The sequence below is a fragment of the Aythya marila genome (genome assembly GCF_965140915.1).
Source record: "Aythya marila genome assembly, chromosome: 16".
Lineage (NCBI taxonomy): Eukaryota > Metazoa > Chordata > Aves > Anseriformes > Anatidae > Aythya > Aythya marila.
The window spans coordinates 13,252,081-13,269,945 of NC_139057.1; the positions used below are offsets into that span (position 1 = coordinate 13,252,081).

The 17,865-nt window shown below is 54.3% G+C and overlaps 1 protein-coding gene across 6 annotated transcripts in view; it reads left to right on the forward strand.

Moving 5' to 3' along the window:
• CBFA2T2 (CBFA2/RUNX1 partner transcriptional co-repressor 2) overlaps positions 1-14,576 on the forward strand; it is a 57,044-nt gene extending 42,468 nt beyond the window's left edge. For 5 of the 6 annotated variants that reach the window (XM_082773184.1, XM_082773188.1, XM_082773187.1 and 2 more), the window contains exons 3-11: positions 2,377-2,618; positions 4,823-4,912; positions 5,417-5,598; positions 6,232-6,485; positions 7,214-7,299; positions 8,436-8,631; positions 11,227-11,295; positions 11,683-11,873; positions 14,289-14,576. In XM_082773184.1, the coding sequence (XP_082629310.1) occupies positions 2,377-2,618; positions 4,823-4,912; positions 5,417-5,598; positions 6,232-6,485; positions 7,214-7,299; positions 8,436-8,631; positions 11,227-11,295; positions 11,683-11,873; positions 14,289-14,573 (1,595 nt within the window). In that variant the 3' untranslated portion in view covers positions 14,574-14,576. The remainder of the gene's footprint in view (positions 1-2,376; positions 2,619-4,822; positions 4,913-5,416; positions 5,599-6,231; positions 6,486-7,213; positions 7,300-8,435; positions 8,632-11,226; positions 11,296-11,682; positions 11,874-14,288) is intronic. The other variant, XM_082773185.1, reaches the window with a different exon arrangement.
• Positions 14,577-17,865: the final 3,289 nt, after the last annotated feature.

Consider the following 17,865-nt stretch of genomic DNA (forward strand, 5'->3'; position numbering starts at 1 on the left):
CTGGGCTATCTCACAGTTTCATGTTGGCAGGGGATTTCGCAGATTTACAATTCAGCCTCTCTTTCAGGACACTCACTAATGTATTGAGTGATGCTGGCAATAACGCTAATCACTGGGTTATCCCGCCAGACACGTTGTCCCCATCTTTATACACTGAGGGTTTTTTAATGGCTCTCCTTTTGCGAAGGCAGAAAAAGACCATTAGCAAAGTGACAGAAATTAATTTTTCCAATCAGGTTGTTTGACACACTGTTAAGGTCCAAGTAGCCTGAATCTGCTGATTCCAGATGATTTAATTGCCTCTTTTCAGGAGAAATGAGAGCTGCAGCCTGTAATGAAGTTTACTCTTGCTTTTTAACTTCTCAGCTGTGCCTGAGGGTCTTGGTCAGAGCCAGGCTGTGTGAACCCTGCCCTGCAAAAGCCCACAGCGTGGGTAAGCGAGGAGGAGCACGCTAGAGGAAGGCTTTGCCTGCGTGCAGGCAGCAAATCAGTAACAGAAGGCTTGGAAAAACAAGGAAAGTCTTAAGCTGTTCAGTACCTAAAGCAGGATTTAATGGTGTAGCCCTAGGCGATGACTTTTCCGTTCCTCCTCACACCTGTAATTCCACCAGGGTCTGTGTGCTGTCTCCCCAGCCTGCTCTCGCTTGCTTCAGCTCTGCTTTCTCATCTGGAGCCCAGGACCTGGTAAGGCTCCGTGGTCTGTGGCTGAGCAGATCCTGGAGATAGGCAGGATCAGATAACTGCCAGCTGCTCTGCGGTAATCCAGTTTGCAAGAGGGTCAGACAGGGTGAGCCTAAAAATGCTGAGAGCAGTTACTGGAGCTGCGTCCATCCAAAGACAGCCCCGGCTTGCTGGGCTGCCACAGCAGCGCCCGAGTTCATCAACTGCTGCCTCCTGCCCTGGGCAGCCCCTGCAGCCCCTGCTCCTTCCTGCCTGCACGCAGAGCAGCCCGTGCTCTCCTCCTCCTTCCTGTGAAAGAAAAGAGGAAGAGAAATAGAGAATGGGGCAAAGCGCCTCAGCCGCAGGCTGCAGAGGGCACAGAGCTGAGCAGCCTGCCTCTGCTTGAGAGGAGCTCCTCCTGGGTGGCTTTGCCCCACGTTGATAACGTTTGTATCATGAATTAAATGCTCATTATGAGTATTTGTCCTTTCAAACCAGCTCAGTGCTGGCTGCTACACCCCTTATTGCTAATCCTGTGGGTGCGTGCGGTGTCTCTGCGGGACATCTCTGCTCCTTTTCTGGCTCGGGGATGCCGGTGTGGGCAAGAAGTTCCCAAGTGGCATTGATCCATAGCACAAGGCGTGAGCTCATTTTGCCTTTACACCTCTGCCCTCACAATCTGAAACGAGAACTTACCTTCACTTCATCGTCCCTGTGCGTGCAAAGGGACGTGTCTTCGTTATGCCCCCAAAAAGCCTTTCACCCCTTGGTTAGCACGAGCCAGCTTTGAAGGTCTCTTCAGCCTTATCTTTCCCTTGGATCTTAACTGACTGTGGTTCATCTTCCCCGGGCTCACCACGGCAGGTCCAGGTGTGTGGAGCCTGCACACCCTCGGTGTGCCCCAGGGCGGTTTAACTGCTCGGCTACGTCCCGTATTTTTCTCTGAAAACCCCAAACCGGCGGTGTTCTTCGGAGGAGCCAAGAAGCAATCTTTGTGAGGCTGCGGTGGGAGTTTTTGCATCTCTCACGTGCTGTGAAACTTCAGGAGCAGCACACGCCTTCCCCTGCCTGGGCATGCCAGGGTGCGAGGGCAGAGCATTGGCTCTGGTGTCCTTCAGCGCTCGCCTTCACAAAGTTTTTGGGTCTGGGCTTTTAAGGATAACCCAGTGCGTCAGCTAAATCTCTATTTAGATGGTGTACTTTTCACCTCTAAAATTCTGGGTTTGTGTGGAGTTGGGCCCCAAGCGCACAGCTGCTCTCCACCGTTTCCCAGACACGACTTCAGATTGCACAACGGCAGCGTGGGGATGTCAACAATTTATTCTAATCCCTCGCGGACTTCCCAAACTTCCCCAACCGAAGGCTGTTTCAACATGCTTTCTGCTTGGAGGAGGCGAAGGCGCAGATGGGACCAGGTTGGGAAAACAAGCGTGTTTGTGAAACACCCTGCGAGGCCCCGGGGAGGCACGCGGCTGGGCACATGGGCAGGAGGAGCCCCTCGGGACGTGCCGCCAGCCCCCCGCAGCACCTGAGCTCCGGTGCCCATCGGCAGGTCCCGGGCTGCGGCGAGCACTGCGGGCTGCCCGTAAATGATGTGGCCGGGAGGGATGGTTGGATCGGCTGGGGCGTTGCTGGTGACCATCCCCATCCTCTTAAACAGCAGCCCTTGGGGACGTGCCCACCTCACACCAATAACACTTTTTCTCTGCCTTGCAGTGCCCAACGGGATAAACCATTCCCCCCCGACGCTCAATGGGGCACCGTCCCCCCCCCAGCGGTTCAGCAACGGCCCTGCCTCCTCCTCCTCCTCCTCCCTGACGAACCAGCAGCTCCCCGCCACCTGCGGGGCCCGGCAGCTCAGCAAGCTGAAGCGCTTCCTCACCACCCTGCAGCAGTTCGGCAACGACATTTCTCCGGAGATCGGGGAGAAGGTCCGGACCCTCGTCCTGGCCTTAGTGGTAAGCACGGCCAAGCACGGCCCCGCGGAGCCACACGGCGGCCGGGGGGGCTTTGCTGTGGCAAAAGCATGGTAGCGGTGGGATCCTGGCAGCCGCCACGTGCCGGCGTTGCACAACCCCGTGTGTCTTTACAAGCACGGCTCCGCAGTGTTTATGCTTTCTGGTAAACTCGCTGACTTTTATTTCTTGTCTTCAGTGGGTTTCAAAAGCTACTTGGCCGGTTGCGTTGCTTTGACATGAGCCCGGCTGCAGCTGAACCTAAGGAAACCCAGAAGATTTTGGACTGAACTTGATTACAAAAGCTGCACGTCTGGGGCTTTTTGCCATCCTTGCTGGAAGCTGTGGCTGTGCTGTGCTTCCTGGTTAGCTGTTTTGGGTGAAGCTTCCACACAGGTCAGAGGAGACTGCAGTTTTCTGCTAGGGAAGCATTTAATTCCTTGCACCCCATAAGCCTAGAGTAGGAGGGATTTACAACTTCTGGAAAATTGGTAGTTGGAAGTTGAAAGCTGCTCTGTCTGAGAGCACCTCTGACTGCAGACCACTGCTTGTGCACCCGTTGTGGGTGGGCCTGTCATGCCCAGGGCCCCATCTTATTTCCTGCAGCTCTGCAGTACGTTGTGGGGGCGTTGAAAGCACATCTTTCTGAGGGGAAGGAGGGTGATGCTGAATTTTGGGGCTTCCGGAAATGCCGTGTGGGGGTAGTGTCTGCATCTACCCCTTTCCAAAAGTCCAGTTCTAAGTCTGGAGTGTGTGGAGAACCTCCTGATGCTTCAAGCATTTCAGTTCTGATACACGGTGCTGAGCCCAGTGTATTTAATGGGCTTCTTTCCTCTTTATGGGCTGTCCCGCGCAGCCTAGTGCAGCCCCACGAGCACTGCAGTGTGAACCATTGCCGAGGTCTGTAGGAGATGGGAAACGTGCTATTGCAGCTGGAGGCCTCAGCTTCTGATACTCTGCTGCTTTACCTGCATTAACAAAGAAATTGGTGGCTGTGCAAACTGTCATTCGGTCATACTCGTGTTTAGGACAGTCTGAGGGTGCAAAGACAAAAAGGGGCTTGGTAAATAACACCTCTGTGCAGCTTTTGCCCTTGGATTTGCAATAGCTGAGGCTATATAGCATGCAGAAGCAGTAGATGTATAGCCTCCTGCCCCTTTGCGTCTTTGGAGAGCTGAAAGCGTCCTTCAAAAAAGAAAAGAATGGGTCTGGCTGCAGGATTGTATCTAAGACTTGCAGATTCACAAATTCACTGCTAGAAATGGCTGTGCAGTCTCTGTGTGAGCCTAGCCAAGGCCCTGGAGCACAGCACCATGCCACCAGCCCAGCTGCACCATCACCCAGCACAGCTCCTGAGCTGGTTTCTGCTTTTTGGCAGGCTTGCTCTTGAGGCTCAGTGCACAGCAAATGGGGCTGGACTGCAGGCACAGAGTATTTCTGCTTCCCAGATTGGCATGGGCAGAACAAATGTGAGGCTGGATGCAGCCTCGGGTTTTTACAGAACTTGAGCACTGGATGCAAAATGCTGCCTCCGAAAGCAGGCAGGCCTGTATATTTCCGTGGGTGTAAGGTAGTAGCTTAGCTTACCACTTTGGAAAGGAAATTAAAAGCTGTTCATGTTCTCTGCTCATCCTTCTCACCCCTGACAGCAATTACTGCTGCAGGGACGAGCGTTGTAGCTGCAGTGTATCCAATGCTGCTTGTCCAGGGAGCGCACAGCCTAAACAGCCTTGGGGGAGCCCGTGCTGCTGGGGTGAGCAGCAGGCTGGCAGTCGCTTTGTGGGTGGCAGATAGGTGAGATGAGCTGAGCTGAAAGGGGGGAAGGAAGGAAGGGGGAAGGAGAGCAGCTCAGAGCAGCTGGAGCCACTGCCTGGCTCCCCTGGCTTGCCCCAGGCCACCTGGGCAGGGTGCAGGAGGTGGCAGCTGGGTCCCGCTGCCTCCAGAGCAGGTCCCTGCCTCCCACCCCAGAGCTGGGAGCGCCTGGCTGCGTGCCACGTTCACGCCTTGCCTGATGTGGTCGATCTCCCTGCTTTCTGCTCCGTTGACCTGAGTCTTTTTGGCTGTGCTAGGCGGGATCCGATGCAAACGTTGTCAGTCCTGTCACGGCAGATGCAGTCTCCCTTCCAGTTCTGTTCATTTTGAGCTGTTTCCCAAGTGTCTAAAAATAAGAGCAAATTGTCATTTCATTTCTTAATTTCTTTTCTCAGAACTCAACGGTGACAATTGAGGAATTTCACTGCAAGCTGCAAGAGGCGACGAACTTCCCCCTAAGGCCGTTTGTGATCCCCTTTCTGAAGGTGACAGTGAGCTGATGGGGCTTGCTAACAATTTGTGTGTTGGTCTGTGCTACTTGGCAGCGTGTCACTAGTAGCAAAGCTCTCATTTCAAGCACCAGAACAATTTTGTTGAAGTCCAAGACAGACTGCGCAGACCATAGCGATCGCCATGTGCGACTGGCTCACGGAGAGCTAACGTTGTAATGAGTGCCACGTATGTCTGCTTGCGTGTCAGGGATAAGTGAGACAAACCAAGCTCTGTGCTGCACCTTCTCATCCAATAATCTGATTTGCCAGTGCTCAGATCTAGAATATTTGGGGTGTTGGCACAGGGAGCGTGCCTGGAGCAGCTCGGTGCTGTGATCATGCTGAGATCACACAGGCAGATCTGCACGGCGCAGGCATCCCAGGAGGGAACGCACTGAGCGGGGGCCCAGGCTTCACCTTTTATTGCTCGCAGGGGTTTTGTGTACGGAGCAAATGCCCGTGCAGCCCGCGTGAAGCAGAGCCCTGCCTGTTTTCCAGGCCAACCTCCCTCTGCTCCAGCGCGAGCTGCTGCACTGCGCCCGGGCTGCCAAGCAGACGCCGTCCCAGTACCTGGCGCAGCACGAGCACATCCTGCTGAACGCCACCACCGCCTCCCCAGCCGACTCCTCCGAGCTGCTGATCGAGGTGAACGGCAATGGGAAGAGGCACAGCCCGGACAGGTAAGAAGAGCCTGTACCACTGCCAAGTTCCTGAAGACGTGGGTTTTCACAGCAGCAAAGGTGAAACAAAATTTGTAGCGGCGTCCAGGGCCAAACTGTAAGATCTTAGCACTCATAACAGCTATGTGAATGAGACAGTGCTGGCTGTCCGTGGCTGTAGCTTCTCCTCACAGTACTCCTGCACTGAGAGCTCAGCTGGGGATCCTTTCTGAGGGCTTTCAGGCAGATTCTGCCCCAGAGGGACTAGTTCAGTAGATGGTCACTGAAATACCTGGGCTGGAAAGGCGGAGAGTGGCGGCACCGTCAGTGCTAGGAGGGATACGGCTCATTTTCACTACTTTTATTCCAAGAAAAAGTTGTTATGTAATTATGTGGAGCACACATCAAATTTATAAAAACTGTGAAATCTTAATTTGGTCATGCTTGGAAAGATGAATCACAACACTCAGGCATTTTGAACTTTTTTTTTTTTAACGAGGTCATTTCATGGATTTGTTCCCAAGTTGAGCATGTTTGGTTTAGCTCCCTGCTTTTACCCCCCAGTAAAATCATCGTTGCCCCAATTCTGCATCTCTCCCTTTCTGAGCACGTTGATGCGGCGCTAACGAATCCTGTCTGTCGGTGTGCTTGCAGAAGAGAAGACAACAGCTTCGAGAGAGAGACGCTGCCGACGGAGCCCCCGGCCAAGCGGGTGTGCACCATCAGCCCCGCGCCGCGGCACAGCCCGGCCCTCAGCATCCCCCTGATGAACCCCGGCGGGCAGTTCCACCCCACCCCGCCGCCCCTCCAGCACTACACCTTGGAAGACATCGCCACCTCCCACCTCTACAGAGACCCCAGCAAGATGCTGGAGCACAGGGAGATTCGGGACAGGCACAGCAGCCTCGGTGAGAGGGTCTGACGGGCTTTAGGTTGTGGGAGCTGCGAGGTCCAGCAGTGGAGCTGAGGAGTCTGTCCCTGGTTGGCCCCTTCTCAGCCACTCACACCTAAAGCTGGGTAATTCCAGGCACGCCCCCAAAAGATCAGAGTAAGGAATTCAGAGAAAACCTCTAGCATTGAAAGGTTTGAAGCAGGAAGGCTGAGAGGCAGAGCGGGTATTTCCCTCTGTCTGTATAAAGGATGGAGCCACCGAGGATGAGGAGGAAGGACCTGGTGTTTGTGTTGAGTGTAGCCAACCCAGCAGGCAAAGGTGATGACCATGGGAACAGAACGGAACTTTTCAGAGGTGACTCAGCCAGGAGCTGTGTGAGGCCTGGAGAGAACGGAGCTTGACCCCCTCCTCTGTCCCCAGCCCTGCAGGGGGTGTGTAGGTGAGCTCTGTTTCCAACAGGGCAGCCTGAATCACCAGCTCTGAGCTCCTACGGCTTTATAAAAAGGGAACTGCCCTCCCAAGCGAGTCAGGTCCAGACCAGTGAGGGGACTGTAGCACTTTTGAGATGGTGACACAAGCAGGGGTACAAGCACCAGTATGCAATTAGCCTTCTCTTTGAGAAGTGTTTGAAATCACAGCTATACATGGTTAGAAATGCAGCTCTGTTTGTTGCTTCAGGGCCACGTTACCTCTCCAGCTCTGAAAGGTCCATCTAACCCCTGTTGTGGCTGTGGTTTGTTGCAGGTTTGAATGGAGGGTACCAGGACGAGCTGGTGGACCACCGCTTGACAGAGAGAGAGTGGGCTGATGAGTGGAAGCATCTGGATCATGTAAGGAGCACTGGGAGCTGTGGGAAGCTCTGTGGGACACAACCCAGCACTCACCTGCCCCAATCTGTGATTTTCTTCTTGTTGGCACCATGTCCAGGCTGTACAAGTAGATGAGCAAGCCACCACAGGAAGGTCGATGGTGGGGAGGGCAGATAGGAGCAGTAGCAGTGTCCTGGTAGTTTTCTTCTGCCCGTGGGCAGTGGAAGCCAAACCCAGCGTGGACTCAGAGCTTGAGTGGGGGAGTTTCTCCTTTAGAGTATGGCTGTCAGAGCAACCAAGCCCAGCCTTGTCCCTATAAAGGTCTTTTCTGCAGCTGCCCAGGCCAGCACTGTACCAACAGGCATGCAGATGTGTTATGTGCAGCAAGTATATGGAATTTGCAGAATAACCAACCCCATCATTATTTTTTAAAAGCTTTTTTTCCTGGGTTGCCAGCCTTTTGTGGGTCACAGCTGGGTATGGACAAGAGTTGGTACATCTGGCAGACCCTGTGCAGAGCCTGTTCTGCACTGAGCAAGGCTGCTGGTCCACGCTCTTCACTGGAGCATTTTCCCTACAGAGAGGGGATTGAAATTCAGCTTTAATCATAAATGCAGAGGGTCCCCATGCTTGCTTATACCCAAAAGATAATGTTTTGTGTGGGTGTCAAGCCCCATAGCTAAATGTGGTGAGTTGGGATGTGGCTGTAGAGAGCTGGTACCAAGCCCAATTCCTCTAGGTCAGAGACAGACGTGTCATAAAAGTCACAAAAACCTGTCCCCCAGCCAACAGTGCATTGCATGGACACACTGTTCCCTTAGAGACCGGTTTGTTCTCGCCTCCACCTTCAGGAGCAGGGCCCTAAAGCTGTTCAGCCACACCTGATGGTGACCAAAGCCCAGCAGTGTGGGTGTCACCACCTCCCTCCCAGCTCGTGCTGTGTCCAGGCTCACCTGCACTCCGTGTGTGGGTACGGGACCCACCTCAGCGGCCTGCTCGGGCCCTGCTCCCTCTGCAGCGCCGCGCTCAGACCCCGATCCTCCGCACGGACTCACCTTCCACCTCCCCGGCACAGCCCCCCGGGTACCTCCAGCGAGAAATCCCGGAGCAGCCCTTGTCGGCAGGCAGAAAAACTGAAAGCTGGTCCTTCCCCGCAGGCGCTGAACTGCATCATGGAGATGGTGGAGAAGACGAGGCGCTCCATGGCCGTGCTGCGGCGCTGCCAGGAGGCGGACCGGGAGGAGCTCAACTACTGGAAGAGGCGCTGCAGCGAGACGGCCGAGACGCGCAAGGCGGGCGGCGAGCTGGGCTCGAGGCAGCACAGCCCCAGCAGCTCCGACTCCATCAGCAGCGGTAAGACCTGCCTCTGGCTAATGTTTCTTACTACCTGCTGTGCAGAGAAAAAAAAAAAAAAAGAAAAACAGAATGTGTGCGAAGTTTTAATTTCAAAAGATTCCATTTTAATTGTGAACTTTTTAATTTACCAAAAAAGAAAAAAAAAAAAAAAAAGCTAATGATTTCTTCTTTCCAGCATGGTGACCAAATGCTGGCTCTAAAACTCTTTAGACTGATAATGAGTTGTTAAATAGAACATACTGAAAAGATCAGCTTGACTTCCCTTAACGAAATTATAGGGAAAAACTCACGCTGGTAAATCACTTTCTGTGATAATTCATCTATCATCGTGGCAATTTTGAGCATTACCTTGTAGATGAAAAGCTGCCATTACTCTCCCCAGTCAATAACACAATTTTCATTGGAACCCAAACTATTTTTGACCTTGAAGAATTAAAAAATAAATAAATCTCGATCAGTGCATAACTGTTCTCAAAGCTTTGAAGAGAGACGAGTCATTGACCGCGTGGCAGCTCCTGGGTGAGCTCCTGGAGCCAGCGCTTGCTGAAGTGTGAAGGCACTTTTTGGCAGCAGCTTCTGCTGGTGCCAGGAGAGCGTCTTCCTCGGCTGGGTTTGGTCAGCAGGTGCAGCTCGACACCAGGATCCTCCAAGGCTGAGAACCCAGCTGGGCAGGAAAAGTTGTTGGTTTCCTTCCTCTTTTGCTTCCAGCCTGTCTTGCATAAAGGATTTTAAAGGGCAGGACCTGCTAATTCTGAAAATGCTGAAGGCTGGTGTAAGAGCTACTACTACTTCTAGTTCAGGTTTTAAATGTTTTTGTTTTTTTTTCCTATCATGAGTCAATTAACTTCATTGCAACTGAATATTTTTTCCCCTCCAATAGGCAAGGGCTTTTTACCCTTCACAAAATCCAAGCTCAAGGTGCTGATTTTATGCATTTGGATGGGAATTCTAATCTCCATCCAAAAGCATTTGCTGCAAGTGCTGGGAAAAAAAATCTCATTCATTCAAAAATGAAAATACATGTTTTCTACCAGTAATAATAAATGTCAAACTCAAGATGTCAATTTGGTGTAATACAAACAAGTTGGGTAAGTTACATAAAGAGAGCGAGCGAATCTTCCTGCATGTCAAAAGAGCACCTGAATTTGGGTCCAGCTTAGATTTAGCTGCAATTGAACAAGTTTTGGTAGTTCTCAGGCAGTGAGAATGAGTATTTCGTAGGAAAACAATAACAAGTACACGAGAAAAAGCAACTAAAATAGAATATGTTAATGAGCATTTGCTGGTTGCAGCTTTAAATCTTAATTTACCCTTAGGGTTTTAACTCAGTTTGATTTCAGTCATAGCACTTCTAAACAGAAGCAACAGGGAGGATTGTGTATGTGGAAACTTCAGTGTGGGAGCAAGTGCGTAAATGGAAGGAAGAATAAATTAAAAAAAAAAAATCCTGCTTCTAAATCAGCCCTTGCCCTGCTTTGGGAATATCATGCAGATCTGAATTTCAGATTTGAAATTGTGAATGGCTTTTAAAGTTTCACCGAAAGGAGGTAACTTAATTTTTGGTTAAAAATAAATAAATTCTGCAATAGCTTGACGGCTTCTTTTAGAACAATTTTAGAACTGTGAAAAGCGCAGAGGACAGGAGAAGCGTGCAGAGCTTGAGGTCAGGGAGATGAGCCCAAGCACGCTGGGCTCCATCTGATTGCTGAGGGTAGGGACCAAAGGAGCACGGCCAGCCCCTAGCCCTCCAGCACCTGGGTGCAGCACAGCCCGTGTACTTACAGCCCTGTGCTGCTGAAGGTGGCACCATTTCTGGTTTTATCGGGAGCCTTGTTGATGTTTTCTCCCTTCCTTGGAACCTGGAGCCAATTCCAGGCTCTGTTGCTGTTGCGAGAAGGTGCAGCTAAATGTCAGGAAGCTTCCCTGGACACACTGCAGACTGCCACGAGCTTAAATAACCTCACAGCCCTTGACATGAATCAGCTTTCGTTCTGCCAGTGCCATCTGACCCTTCAGAAAGTTCCTCTGAAGTGTTAAATAAAGAGATGTGGATAGAAGACAGTACAAGCTTTCTGTGTTTAGATCCTCGTATGAGCGTCCCCATCTGTCAGGTTGGCTCCCTGGGTGCTGGGGAATGTATACACCTCTCACTGCCAGGGAGCTTGCAGGACGCTTTGTCCATCCACTCGAGTCTTTGAATTGCCCCTGGGAATGGAAAGCGCTGCCTTTAATGTAAACTGCTGCTCCTATAGATTGATGTTCCAAGCCAGTGGGCAGTGCAGATGTTTGATGGCACGTATTTATAAGTATTGCTTGTTGTTATAAAGTACCGGGAGATGGAAATGGGTTATACTGCATCATAAATTATGCAGGGCGCTAATTAAATGTTGTAATTTATCATCCAAGTGTTTGATGAATGGCCCTAACTGTAGGAATCCTTTGTTTCAAGTTTTAGCCTGTTAACCCGACCCTGCCGGGCCGCTGTCTGTGCCAGGTCCCCAGACAGAGCCGGGCATTCCCCAGCCACCCCGCGGCAAGCAGTGGGCTGGGATGAGGCTCTGCCAACCTTTCCCCTGTCCCCTGTTCCAACAGATTCGTTGCGGGAGTTCAGCAGCAGGTCGGGAACGAGCTACGTCACCGAGGAGATATGGAAAAAAGCTGGTAAGTGTTTGTTAGGAACCTTGGCAGGGGACGCTGCCAGATCCCTTGAGGTAAACACAGATGCTGCACGTTGCTCCGCAGCGACTGGAGAAGGCCAGCTGCAGGAAAGCCCCGGGATGTGCACATCTGGCTGCCCGCACCCCCGGCCCCGGCTTTGCCAAGGGTGCTCCTGCCTACGGTGTCGGCGGGGAGCCCGCGGGGCCAAGCCTGGCTCTGCTGCTGGCGGGAGCAGCCGTGGCAGCAGCGCCAACCGAGCCCCGTGTCCCCCACCCACGGGTGTCCCAAGTCGAGAGGGGCCGCGGCACCGCAGCTCCGTGCCCCCATCCTGCCCAGGCTGGCGTCGCCCCGAGGCTCGGGCAGGCTGCTGAGGCTGCTGTTCCCTTCCAGAAGAAGCCGTGAACGAGGTGAAGCGCCAGGCCATGTCGGAGGTGCAGAAGGCCGTGGCGGAGGCCGAGCAGAAGGCCTTCGAGATGATCGCCTCCGAGAGGGCTCGCATGGAGCAGACCATTGCGGACGCCAAGCGCCAGGCTACTGAGGACGCTTTCCTTGTGATCAACGAACAGGAGGAGTCTACGGAGGTACGGTGCCAGCGCTGGCCCAGCTGTGGGGACGTCCCCAGTGGGGAGTTTCAGGGACTCACCAAGGCCCTGGGTGCCTGGCTGCCCAGGGGTGGCTTGGAGCCTGCAGGTCCCCCATCCCTTTTCCCTTTTAAAAGCCTCTCCCCGGTCAGTAACTAAAAGGATGCACTGATACTGTAAAAAAAAAAGAAAACTTTAGGTTGTATTTTATTGGCAGAGGAATCAGCCTAAACTGATTCCCCTCTGGAAGAGCCCTCAGGTGCAGTGTGGTTGTGTGAGGGCCCAGCTGCGCACCGTTAGCTGGACACGGGGCAGCCACCAGGGATTTCTGTGCATTTAGAGAGCAAAGAGAAAAGGGTGCTGGTGGGTACGGCTTTAAAACAGTGCAGGGTAGAAACTGGGTCCCACGAGAGGTCAGAGTTACTCATTTCTTGATGGTCTGTAATCACACCCTGCCTTGGTGCTGACCAGCGCGGTGGATACGTACTGCCTTGGACCTTGCCAGTTTGTGAGCTCACAAAACACGTGCCCAGGCAGCGTGTGGTAGCTTCTCTCCAGAAACAGGCCCTGCAGTGCTCTTGCTCCTCTGATCCCATGAGATCAGAGAGAAACCTGTGTGTGGCACAGCTGTCCCTGCCCTGCAGAGGGCTGGTGACACCTAACGAGGTTTTTGCATCTCAGGAAAGAAGGGAGGGCTCCTGGTTTGTCATAGCCAGCGACACCTGCTGAGTGGGTGTCTCAGGGAATTCCTTTCCACCCCTCAGTCATTAATTATCACTCTCGCTGTCCTTTAACTGGAAACACATTTCATTAAGTTTTGGAGATCTCAGCTGCACTGAGCACAAATTGCTTGGTTAATTCCTGCGCTGCGATGTCATGGCCACTTGTGGCTGCCTTACTGCTTTCATTTCTCTGCACAAATGCTTTGGGCTTTGTTTCTGCTGACCAAAAATCTGATGGGAGTGAGGGCTTCGTGTCGCTTCAGGCCACATGGGCAGTGAATCTGGTTCCCTTCTCCTTCGGGGCCTGGGACGCTCTGGGCACCCCACGCAGCAGGAGCCATGTAAGCATCAGGTGTTATTGCAGCAGTGGGCATGCTGTGAGACTTCCCCTGAAATCACTGAAGGACAGATGCGGCAGTCAGTAAACACATGATGGGAGTGGGTGGAACTGCTGGGGAAGAAATGAGATAAGCAATGAGCTTTCTGTAGGGGAATACCAGGGGAGCGTCCTCCGGTCTGTGCGTCCCCCTCGCGGTGCTGCTGCACAGGGGGTGGGAGCAGTGCAGGACCTTGGGAGTCGAGTGAGCACCCCGTGAACCCCACGTCCCTGGCCTGTTTCCCTAAGGGCCCTGTTCACAGGCTGGCGTGTGTTCTGGCATGCCGGGGAACCTTGGGAATACGTCTGAAGCCGCTGCTCCAAGTGCAAACAGCCGCACAGCGCTGGCCCAGCTCTCCCAGTTACTGTAGGCTCCTGTGGGGCCTCTCTTGGTTGCGAGTCCTGCTTCTCCCAGCAGCTGCTCGCTCCTGACCAGCTCGCTTGGGCTCTTTTTACAGCCCCGAAGTCGCCGTGGGCACAGACCCTGCTGGTGGGCGCATGGGGCCCGGCAGCCTTCCGCTTGCATTCGCGGCAGCAGTGGCCATGAAATGTGCCTTGCTGAGAGAGGCCCGGGGCTCTGGCAGGGGCTGCTCTTTCACAGCTGAAGCTGCCCTCCCAGTAGGCGTTTGCTAATGCAGGGGTCCAGCTGCAGGGAAGCTAATCCTCCCGCTCCCCTCTCTGGAGCAGCTGCGGCCGCAGCTCCCGGCGCTGGCCCCCTGCCCCCGTGCTCGCGCCGCGCGGGCGATGAGCCCACCAGCTGACGCCTCGCCCGCCGGCCAGAGGGGCTCTGCTCCTCGTCCAGACTGAAGGCTGCGCGCTGGCAGCGCTTCCACCTGGCTGGGAGGCTTTCGAATGGGCTTTTTCTTTTCCAAATTAGCCGGCTCTGACCTCTTGTGCAGCTAGGCAGGGTGCAGAGCAAATGGTGCCTGTGCAGCGCTGTAATCCCCGCGGAGAGCACTTGGCTGGGAGCGGTACCAAAATAGAGCTGCTTAAAACAGGAAATAAAAAGACCAAATAGCAGCATCTGTGGTGTGTTTTTCAGTCCTTGCCTGCTGTTTCCTGTGTGCGTTTGGGTGGATCTAGGGGAGAGGATGTGTGCAGCGCAGTCTGGCAGGCTTTTGTAGGGCAGAGGAGTAGGGGTTAGTACCCTTGGCAAAGGTCTGTGAAATAGCAAGAATAAATGGATTGCTCATCTTAACATTACTAAATCTGGGCCAGAGGGGGATGAACGTCCCCTCCAGAGCTGTCGAGTCAGCACTGTCCTACAGCTCTGGAAACGAAACGCATTCTGAAGTGTGGTGTCTTGGGTCCTTTCAGAGCTGCTGGAACTGCGGCCGCAAGGCCAGTGAGACCTGCAGTGGCTGCAACATCGCCCGGTACTGCGGCTCCTTCTGCCAGCACAAGGACTGGGAGAGGCACCACCGGATCTGCGGCCAAAGCCTGCACAGCCAGAGCAAGCCGCTGGCTCTGCCCGCGGGGCGCTCCACAGCTGCCAAGGCCATCGACGGCGTGTCCAGCCCGGCCCTCGAGAAGACTTCGGCAGCCACGTCTCGATCCTCCACTCCAGCGTCTGTGACAGCAATAGAAACGAACGGACTCTAAAAGGGAAGTTTTGGGTCAGTCCATTTGATTAGTTTTCCCGATTTATTTGTTTTTTAAGTTGGAAAAAAAAAACACACCGCAGAAACTTCTGTCACTTGACACAATTGACAAATCCACGCCGCCTCCTCCAGAGCACCGGCACTTGGGCTTTGCCATCTCATTCTGCCTTTTTTAGGGCTCATAAAGGACTTGGGTCGGCCTCGCTCCAGGTGCCTCCGTGCTGCTCTCTCCGAAGGGCCGCACCAGAGCATCGTGTGGGACCTGGGGGGGGCCGGGCACTCGCTCGGGGGAACCCGGCCCCCATGGAGCGCTGGCAGGAAATGCAGAGCGAGTGGTGCCCAGCCAAGGAGCCCTGTTCTCAAGGGTCAAACGCGCTCAGGCTCTTCTCCTGAGGTGTCCGAACTGCCCCCTCATTCAGCTACCTTTTTTCCATAATACGCATCTTTTCTTTTTTAATCTTGCTCCCAGACAAAGGTTTCTCAGTTAGCCGTGCTGGCTCTTTGTTGCTTTGAACAGACCAGAGCCGATTTTCCAGCAAGAGCATCTCATTCTCTAGTGCAATGACAAATACGTAGCTGCTTGGGGAGAACTGAGCTGCTCTGCTCCTGCCTGCGGCGGGTGGCAGCTCCAGGCTGTGGAGGCTGAGGAGAGGACGCGTCTGCTGAGGACAGCTCTAAACCAAATGTCGGTACCAGGGAAGTACGGCTGGTCACTGCTGGAGGGCCTGTTTTTAATCCCTCTCTGTAACTGGACAGGCAGTTGCGTGATACTCGGGGTTGGACCTTTGCTGAGTGAAAATGTGCAGACCAAATCTGGATTCCTTGTGGGTGGTTACTGCGCTTTCCACCTGGCTGCCATTATTTTGCTGTGCAGAAAGCATTTCTTCTTTGCATGGAAGTTGTTGGTTGGAGAGTTACCGGTGGTGTTTTCAACCACAAAGATCCCAACGTGATTGCAGCAGATTATTTATAGCCCATTCTCTCCCCGTGTGTTGGCCAAACCGATGCAGGGCTCGGCACCCTGTGCCGGCTCTCACCCACCCCGGGGACCCCTGGCCCCACTGGAGGTGCGTGGGGACGCGCAGCCCTCCCGGGGGCCCCGCGCAGCTTCCCCCGCCTTGTCGGCACCCTGAGCCCAACCCAAAGCTGCGGGGACCCAGCGCCAGCCCCAGGAGGGAGCAGAGCCCCTGCGTCAGCACGTGGGGAGGGCTCGGGGGCAGCCTGCAGAGCTCTGACCCAACAACAGCCACTGCGGGGCTCGGCTCCAGCACAGCCTCGGAGCTCTCCCCTCGGAGGCTGTCGGTGGCGGATGGGAGGCACCGGAGCGTGCCCTCGGGGACACACACTGATTGCACATGCTGTGCGCAAATGGGATCCAGGAAACCATCTATTCAGCAAAGCTGTGTTTCCGTGACTGCTTTTGTATGATTGCTGGGTTGGAGCCCAATGAGGCAAGTAATTCCCAAATTATTTTTGATCACTTTTTCAATTGGAGGTGAATAATAGAGATGTAATGAATAGTCACCGGGTGTGCCGTGGTGTGGCTGCTGGCTGGCAGGGGTGTGCCCAGGGATAACCGAGTTACCCAGCGAACCAGCTTCATCCCTCGGGGAACACTGGAAGCTGCTGTCGGGGGATAGAGCGGGCGAGTCCCACATCGGCGAGGTTTCAGTTTGAAAAAAAAGCCACGAAGTCTCCTGGTTTCCACGAAAGCTCTCAAGTGGCAGCTGGGACTGTCCCGTGTCCGCAGCACAATGCACAAGAACTGGGAGCTGCCTCAGGTACCAACACGGGGCTGCGGCGTCCCGGGGGGTCCCTGAGCGCACACCAGGGGCCGGGGGGGCCGAGCGCTGCCAGAGCGGCTGAGAAAGGAACGAGCGCGGTGCCGTGCTGGAGAAATGGCTTGTAAATAGATTGTCTTCCATAATTCTCATGCAACTTTGGCTGTGTATTAAAATTAACCCCAGTGTAAATGAATGAAGTACTAACGGTCATGATTAGAACGATTGCTTTTTAAAAAAAAAAAATAATTGTAACGATAAATGTGAAATTCAGACCTGGGAAGAAGACTTGGTGGGGTGAGTTTTCTATTTTTTTTTTTGACATTTAATTCTGTAATAGGAATTTGTTACTTCATTCCTGTGCATAACTTATTTAATGTACTGTATAAAGGAACCCAAACTGTTACAGATGTATTTAGTTTGTTCTACTCAAAAGTAGTCAATAAAAAGACTATATTCATCGTACAGCTCCTCAGGCCTCTTTCCTTGAAGGACCGATGCTTTGCGGCGGGGCCCGGGCAGCTGCCGGGGGTTCTGCAGGGGCGCAGGCAGAGCTGGACGCCAGTCAGGTACTGGGGAACTTTGGGTCTCTTTCCCTTTGCATTGAAGTGTGGTATTTTTGAGCACGTTGTTGATTTGGGGCACAGAGGAGCCTGCAGCATGCTGGGGGGGGAGCTTGCAGTGCCAACCCCTTGCTGCCTGCTCCCCAGCACCTGGGGGGCAGTGGGGGGACCCCCAAGCCTGGCTTCTCGGGGTGCGGGGGGCTCAGAGAAGCAGCAGGGAGCATCCCAGCAGTGCCCTCACCCTCCTGAAATAAATGCGGGACTCAGGGACAAGGCACAGCACTGCCCGTGGCTGGGGGTGTCCTGGCAGCTGGGGGGCCCTGGAGCTTGGGTGGAACTTCCCAGGCCAGGAACTGGGGCTGCCCAAAGCTGGGGGTGGCTGCACGCGGCCCCGGGCCCTGCAGGAGCAAAATTAACCAGGAGCTGGTGGCTGGGGCCAACTCCCTCCCAACCCCACCTCTGTGGCCAGGGATGAGCTGGGTCCCCTCCTGCACCCGTCCCACGCAGGGAGCCCCTGCTTGCTGCCACCCTCCAGGGCCCACCCTGGCTTTGGTGACCCCCCTGTGGCACCGTGGCAGGGTGCTGGCGGGCAGCTCCCAGCCTCTGCACTGCTCCTCGTGACCCCGACCCCTGCAGGGAGCCCCAGTCCTTCGCACCGCTCTGTGGCAGCGCTGCCCAGCCCCCTTTGCCCTGGGTGCCACCAGCTCCACACCACGCACAGCAGCTCCTGGCTCTGCAAGGCGAGGATGGGCTGGGGCGGTCTTTGTGCTGCTCCAGCCCCAGGGGCTCTCCTGGCTCCTTGCACGCCCCGAGCTGCCCCGCTGGGCGTTCAGCCCAGCCTCTGGGTGCCGGTCTGGGTTTGGGTCCCTCAGCTGCAGGACAAAGCGGGGGCAGGCGCAGGGGAGGTGCACCCAGGCTGCCCCAAACCCCAGCACTGGCTGTGCGGGCT